Here is an 8,290-nt window from a genome sequence, read left to right on the forward strand (position 1 = left end):
TTCACAAGATCAAGGGCTTCTTATCCCACTGATGGCTGATAAGGACATCCTCTGCTACATATGTGGCTGGAGACATGGGTCCCTCCATGTGTACTCCTTGGTTGGTGGTTTAGTACCTGGGAGCTCTGGGAAGTCTGGTTGGTTCATATTGTTGCAAGCTGTGGGGTTGCAAACCCCTTCAGCTACCCTTCTAATGTTAAGAAGCAAGAAAGTTTCTAGAAATTGAATTGAAATCTCCATCCCAAATCCTGCAAATACATGTCTTAGAATATAGATTAAGGACTTAAGAACATTAGAGATTGTTAAAGACTGAATAATAGTCACTCTGTGTTTGCTTGAGATCTTTGTTTAAACTGGTGCTTAAGAGTCATCTAATGGTGAACATACCAATATTATATGACTATATTTTTTAAACTAAAAATGATTACGAAAGGTTCTAATGATTTATGAGTTAAACAATTCTGAATTTTCAAACTGAATTGTGGCAGTTTAAAACAATATAATAGTACTGATGCATTCAATATGCCAAATAAATTAAATATCCAGAAGAATTCAGACAAAATTCTAACAGTGTCATCACTTGGAAGTTTTTTTTTAAATACATTACTCTATTAAAATTAATTTTCTTTAGAGTTGAAAGAGAGAGGAGGGAAATCAACAGAAAAAAATAGTTAGGAAAAGAATTGATCCATCTGAGGCTCAGCATCTGGGAAATTGCAAGTTTCTCACTCATTACCTTGACCTAGTATTTCCCTCCTGTCTTGTTCATGCCAAATTGTTCCTCATCTGCCAACACCCGAAGTAAATATTACCTTTCTGTGATATTTCCCAATTCTGTTTCCTGGGTGCCCCTAGAGATGATTTTCTCTTTAGAAAAAAAGCATCGCATCTTTATGGCTTTCTGTATGCATTTAAAATTCAACATATGTTATAAATTGATTGGCTACTCTTTTATACAAAATAATATATTTAAAAGTCCATTGAACAGTTTTGGGGTCTATATATGCTCAGTGAATGCATGCAGGATTTAAGAGCTATGAAGTAGATGTAACTTAAGTCTTCTCTAAGCAAGTTTGAACTCTATTGTTCTTTCCTTTGCTGTGGTTACCTGTAAAGATTTCATTTATAATGAACATTTCCTCAACAATATACCTTGGTAAGACAGTAAAGTCAAAGGCGAAATAGTGTCAATGCAACTTCACGCAACACAGTTTTTCCATGCATATGTAGATTATACTAGATACGTTGAGATGTGAAGTATGGTGTGACTATAAATATTCTTTAGACAAAGCACTCTTGATACTCAAGCTTATTGATTGCTTGTTAGAGGCATTTGTAGAAAAAAACAACCATTTGTTCTTCATGGTCAAATTCTCTTCTGCATTGAGTAACTGAAGTATTCTATAAGTATTGTCTTAATCAAGAGTAATATCTGTATTTTTTAGAATTATGCCATAGTGTTTCTGATTTATAACTCACAGTTCTTAATGTATCATATGGTTTGTAAGTAGTGCAATTATATTCTCAAGCGAAAGGGCAACTTAGGATGTATCTTTTCTTTGGTTTTGGAAATGCAAACTAAATGAACTTGCTTCCCTTTCCTAGAAGTGCTGCCCCTGTTGTGACACTGTGTTTCATTTTGTAACCCATCTGCTACATAGGCCAGATATGCATTTTCTGGATGCAATCTGTTGGTTTCCAATGGTTTACTACATGGTGGGCTCTATTGACAAGTAGGTGACAAAGTCTATGGCACATGATGAGTGTAGTGTCCTGTGATCTGTCAAGTTCTGTGTCTTGTTCCTGCATGATGAGTGTACTTTGTCGTGTTGGTACAGTAAATACGGTGACCTTTGCATGCAGAGCACATGCTGTTGTGCTGTGTACCCCCTGTTATACGGCTAAGCTGTATTCCATTGCTGAATTGCACCAGACCTTGCTGCATGTCCGATTGGTCAGGTTCACACATTTGCAAAGTATTTTAGTCTTGCAGCCTTTGCAAATGCAGCACTTTTTTTGCAGTAAAGTTGTTGATAAAGTGGCATCCAAAAGTACCTTAAAATTACACAGTACCATATTTTCAATGTAAGTAGTAACAATTTCTTGAAAATTTATTCAAGAAAATTTCACAGTTTGTAATTATATAACTTTTTAATTAAAGGATTATGTTATGCATGCAATTATGCAGTGTATTAACATAAAATATAAAATATAAACATTTTGTGACACTATTAATCAGAAAAATAAATTATCACCAGATTATTATCACCAGATTTGCAGCATGAAATACTGCAAAATATCTGTGACTGTCAAAAAGGAAACTAAGAATATTAAATTCCAAAGAAGATGTAGGAGGATTGATTGATTGTAGACTAATAATTATTGAAGGTTGGTCACCATATCTATATACACATGTGTACTAGAGAGGGAATTATATATGGAATGTCCCTGTATAATTCTTGTTAGGTTATGTTTGAAATTCTCATGAAAATACAACCCATTTAAACAAGAATACTTCCTCACACTTGCAAATTTCACATTTTCCAACTTGGAAAAACTGAGTGAGTCATGGAAAAGTTAAAAGGCATGCCTGGTGAAATCAACTTTTGAGTGTCACTCGGATGGGTTTCATTGGCTGTTATTGCCATCTGGTGGCTGAACAGTGCAAAACAGCATGCTTTTTAAAAAAGGGTTGTGGGCTATGAAAAAGTAGAGAAGTATCAGTCAGGACTCATAAGAACAGGTTCACAGCCTACTCAAAAATGCTATAATGTTAATTAGAAAAATAAAGCCTTAAGGACCCCAAGATTCTGCATGTTTCACTAATATTATCCCAACCTTTTGTTTTGTCTAAATTCTAATGCATTTCTAATTCTAATCATTTAATAATTCATGGTCCCGAGTCACTACAACAGGAAACACTTTAAAGATGAAGTCAACAAATGCACTTGAAAGCAGGGTGCTCTAAGAAACTTAGAACAAGCTCTCTTAGTAAAGCGCTGGTCCAGCGTTAACTTCTGTTTTGCAAAATCCAGTCTGCTCTGATTCAATAAAACTGACTTCTTACTGATTTATTTATTTATTTATTTATTTCTCTTGTTCTATAAAAATATAAGAGAGAATTTTGATGTAGAAAAGTTATAAAAGGCTGAAAATACAAGGAAATATCTTGAAAGTCCTAAGCGACTAGAAGCAAGTTGACTTAGTCATCACCAAATCTTCCATAAGGGACCACATCTAACATTTTCTGTATTGCTGTGGCTTATGTATATGAGTGCACTGTAGCTGTCTTCAGACACACCAGAAGAGGGCATCGGATCCCATTACAGATGGTTGTGAGCCACCATGTGGTTGCTGAGAATTGAACTCAGGACCTCTTGAAGAGCAGTCAGTGAGCTGAGCCATCTCTCCAGCCCTCTAGCTGTAGCTTAAATTAAGGAGTTGCACATGCTGAAAAGCCCCAGTCTTTATGGGATAATTTCTAAAATATTATTTAATATATTTAGAAGAGGTACAGTGAATATGCTACACAAAGGGGAAATCTAAAACACTAGGGATTAATCTTGACAATCATTGTATTGATTGGATATTACGATTCTGTCCTCTTTTCACATGGGGAATTTTATTGTGAACTGTTCTGTAAACAGTTTTAGCTATAAAATATCTGTCACATAGAATTACTCCAAACTCAAGTGCAGTATTTGTTTCCCCACCCCACCCCCAAATTATTCCTAGAGGTCTTAGGCTGAGGTTTTCATAATAGCCCTCTGAAGTCTGTTAGCCTCCTTATGAGCTTTTATGAGATGTCTGGAAACTGTCTTCAGTCCATATCAGCAGTGACTACAGATTTTTACATTTTAATTATTTTTTTTAGTGAATCAGGAGGTGTGGACATTAACTGATTTTCTTATATGTCCTCACTGAACTGTATAACTATTCATCCTTTTACTAGATCAAATTTCGTCTCACCCCATTTTTTTGTACTGTTTTTCTAGTACAAAAAAATTTGCATTTCTAGAAAATGCAAAGACATTGAAACTAGTTGATGCCTAGGTCAGGGTTAACAGTAAACATCTCTTTCTTTAACTTGCAGGGAAGATGCCAACCAATACATTTTACAGAAATAAGAATGAAAACTGACCAAAATAGTTCATAACTACTTATACCCCTGTTTTTCTAGTTACCTCATAAAGACAAAGAAACTTGGACTATTCAATTTCTTGCTAAAACAATGTTTTAATACAAAAACACAAACACACACACACACACACACACCCTACTCATTGTAATGCAGGAAAAATTGACAGTTAAATAGAGCTTTCTGTCTATCTATCTAAATATGGACATTTATATAAATTCATATCACATACTTTTGTGTTTGTACTTTAGCTTATTGTCTAAATTAACATAACTGTTGCTTCTTTTATACTTTCAACAAAGCAACTTAGCAACTTAAACCAATTAGAATGTTTTGCCCTTGAAATAATACGCTAGCTATAAGCATGAATCATTGTCATACTTTCTATTGAACTGTTTATATACTAAGTGTTACTGAGCACAGATTCCAAATACGGATGCTTTGGGACTGTTAGTATCTGATGAATTCTGAATTTCATATCAGCGGGTCGTATTGCATTACAGTTCTCATTAGTGTATATCAATATTATCTATAAATTCAGTTATAAGGATTCATACATAAGCCAACCAATAAGCAGATTTAGGCACTGAGTGCAGTCGTGGAGTTTATTTAAGGACCTTCTGTTTCTTTTTCCTTGGGAATTTTTATCAAAGCCTAGATGATTTGCTCAGGTGTGGAGTGACTTTTGCTGCCAACATGGTGGTGGTGGACAAAGAAAGCACCATGAGTGCAGAGGAAGACTACATGGCAGATGCCAAGACGATTGTGAATGTGCAGACTCTGTTCAGGTATGCATCGGGAGCCTAGCCTTGTCATCGTTTACGTTGTGGTCTCCGTGTGCAGAGTACCTGATTCTATTTGTGCATGAGGGGTGGACATGGGACATGGAAGCTGACCTTAGAGCATCTGTTTATTCACTCGATCATGAAGCAACTACTTATGTAGTACATAAAGTGACTGGTACAGAGTAAAGCGGATAATTCTTCCCATATATAATGATGTATTTCTTCTATAGCTTCATAATAAATTCTTAAAAATTATGTACAGTAACTGTCATGAATTAGGACAGACCATGTTCTGATTTGGGTTTCTTTCCTAGCAGTGACCCAAGACTTGCCTGTATCTAGAATGGAATATTGTCAGGCAGTAATCTATTCGGGATAGGAATGAATTTGCAACCTTACTCTCTCTCTCTCTTTTCACACCTTTCCTTAAACTAGTTCAGGTGTAAATATCCATTTTGGTAATCACAGAGCATGGGCAGCCAGACCTGAGCAGAGAAATGATTCCTTGTGAGAAGTGGATTAAGAGGCACTTAGAGATCACAAATCTGAGTCACTTGGGATTGCTCTAGAGTCATTTGAGAGTTTCACTAGAAAGTTTCCATTTTGTGAATGAGATTTTAGATGCCCAAACAAATGTGTGCCCTACTGAATTGCAAAGATAACTCAAATATCCTCAACTCTTTCACCTGCTTCCCTTCATCTTCAAACCTTCATTGGCAACAAAGTCTATGTCATAATCAAGTATCTTTGTTTATAGATTGACTTATAGCTCACAGGTAGGAACTTAGGTGTGAGCCTCAGTTAAAGTGACAAGTTGAACTGTGATTTTTAGGAAATTTCCTTCTCAAAATCTCAACTTATCACTTACAAGTCTGCTTATAATTTATATATTCATAAAATATCACTATTTTGATATCAAGGTATCAAAACCCATCATTCTTTAGAACATACTTGGTATTTTTAAAGTATGTATTAAACATTATGCACTATAATTAAAGCCACATAGCTGCCAGTTTTATGTGATAAAATGGAAAATCATAAAAACCTAAGCTATTACAGAGAGCAGCAAAGGCCATCTGGTACAGTGTCCACCTGGAGTCTCTCTTGACATCATTAACTTTACAACCTGAGTGTGTTCCTAACCTAATTGCAAGTCAGTTTCTCACATCCATAATCCTGAGAAAATTAATTAACCTACCTTGAAATGGTAATAACAGTTAAACATGAAACATGTGAAGAATCTGTTGTCACCACACCCAGAAAATATACCCTTAATTTGAATAAGAACTGCTAGCTCTAAAGGGAAGAATGTACACTGTAAAATTCTTACAATGTAGTAGTTCATGCAGAATTCAGGTAATATGATTGCCCAGAATAGTGCATTGGAAACTAATGTGAGCCATATTAAAAAATGACCCTCATAAGCAACTTGTTTCTTTAGAGAATAAAAAGAGAAATGACTTTAATGATTTGCTTCACAGGAAGTGATATACGTTTTTCTTCCATGCTTTGCAAAAGCTAATTAAACTTTTTATAGAAGAAAGTTTTCAAACTAAATATGCTATTTCATTTACCATGTTTAATTTTGTTGTAACAGAGGTAGAATTGGTTTAATCCTTATTATCTACTCTTTTAATGGGTTATTTGATTCCAAGATAGTAATAAATCATTAACTTGTTGAAAGGTATCAAGATATTAATTACTCATTTCAAACTAACTGACAAGAGTCATTTAGAGAAATTATATACTACTAGACAACTACCATAAATCAGCCCTTCTCTGGACCTGGCTGATGAATGAATTAGTGAATAAATGAATGAATAAGTGAGTGAACACTGTATGATCCTTCAAACACTAGTTTCATCATTTTTAAGGATTCTTGAATCCTATGCAAAGAATTAGAGTCAACTAAGATTTCTAAGAACAGGGGAAGTAGTCTTCTCCAGGAAGGGAATGGCAATTGGTTACCCAGTTCTAAGTGGTCAGCTCTGAAATCAAACATGCACTAATATCCTTAAAGAGAGTAAGCAGGTTCTATTAATATATTTAGGAACATATGTATCGTAAATAGAAGAAATCAAGGTTATTAAAAGGGAGCAACAAAGTATATAGGGGAGGATTTGTAGGTAGAAAAGAGAATAGGGGTAATGAAACCATTTTAATCTCCAAAATAAATAAAACAGTTTATTTTAGAAACTGAATAATTTTTATTGCATGTGAGGTGAGTAGATTTGAGCAAATGTCACAAAAGCTGGTAACCAAATAATTTAAAATTAATTTCCTTTGATTATTTTTTGGGAGGGGAGTGTTTTATTCTGAATCCTATGGAAAGAGTCATTATTTCAAACTGTGCATGAAAATATTTTTCAGAGTTTTTTCTGCATTTTTGGGTTGAGTTATAAATTGATAATTATGCTTGGAAAGCTATTTTAGTCTTACTCTACCAAAATAAAATATATATAGATTTCTATAATGAACAATATATCTTTATACAAGCGAAAGACCAAGTTCTGTAAGACTGGGCACTTCCCTTTTGTAGTGTCACTCACTTGCCTCTTCTTGGTCACTCCCCTGCACTGCCCACAGGTTTTTGTTTCAAATTTAATGTGATTATTTCCAACCCGATTACCCTCTAATGCTTGATGTTTCAATAATCTTATATAAATGTTCTTTTCAGTCTCTTACCTTCATTCTTCCAGGCATGGTCATGACCTTGAACTCTAAATGGTTTTACACAGCATCTGAATTTTTTTTAACTCTCTTATCTTTTTTTCTAATATTCCTAAATCTTCATAAATTTACCCTGTATGCTATCATCAACAGATTAACCTACCATTTCACTGCTATCAGGTAAATGAAGAATTTTCTCTCTCTACCCAGACAGAATTTCAGCTTTTCAGCCCATATTTTAATTCACAGATCCTAAGAAACCTGCCAACTTTCAGAATAAAATCATGTTTTATATTTTCTCCTCCATATATTAATTAATTTCCAGTATCAGACCAAATCTTAAAGTCCCACTACTTCTGTTATCCTCACGCTACCCTGAAAACACCTCACCCCAGTTTCCATGATGTTTGCAGACGTCTAGCCCATGCACCTCAGTGACTTCTAACAAACTAAACCCAAGTTTATCAGTCTCAAATCTACCTTCTCTCTTCCAGCAACTGCTGAGTCTCTTTCACCTGGCTATTGTTGTGCTTGTAAAAACTAAGAAAACTGCCCTTCAGTTTCCTTCGGAGTCTGTTAAAACACCCAGGGAAGGAGTTACAAAGTTTGGAGCTGTGATGAAAGGATGGACCATCTAGAGACTGCCATATCCAGGGATCCATCCCATAATCAGCTTCCAAACGCTGACACCATTGCA

At 34.9% G+C, this 8,290-nt stretch overlaps 1 protein-coding gene across 5 annotated transcripts in view; it reads left to right on the top strand.

Moving 5' to 3' along the window:
- Nucleotides 1-8,290, top strand: part of Kcnt2 (potassium sodium-activated channel subfamily T member 2) — a 350,913-nt gene that overhangs the window by 273,515 nt on the left and 69,108 nt on the right. For 3 of the 5 annotated variants that reach the window (XM_029477031.1, XM_029477039.1, XM_021157906.2), the window contains 2 exons: nucleotides 1,662-1,733; nucleotides 4,792-4,926. In XM_029477031.1, coding sequence (XP_029332891.1) covers nucleotides 1,662-1,733; nucleotides 4,792-4,926 — 207 coding nt within the window. The remainder of the gene's footprint in view (nucleotides 1-1,661; nucleotides 1,734-4,791; nucleotides 4,927-8,290) is intronic. The other 2 variants (XM_029477035.1, XM_021157915.2) reach the window with 1 other exon arrangement.

This window comes from Mus caroli, chromosome 1 (assembly GCF_900094665.2).
Source record: "Mus caroli chromosome 1, CAROLI_EIJ_v1.1, whole genome shotgun sequence".
Taxonomy (NCBI): domain Eukaryota; kingdom Metazoa; phylum Chordata; class Mammalia; order Rodentia; family Muridae; genus Mus; species Mus caroli.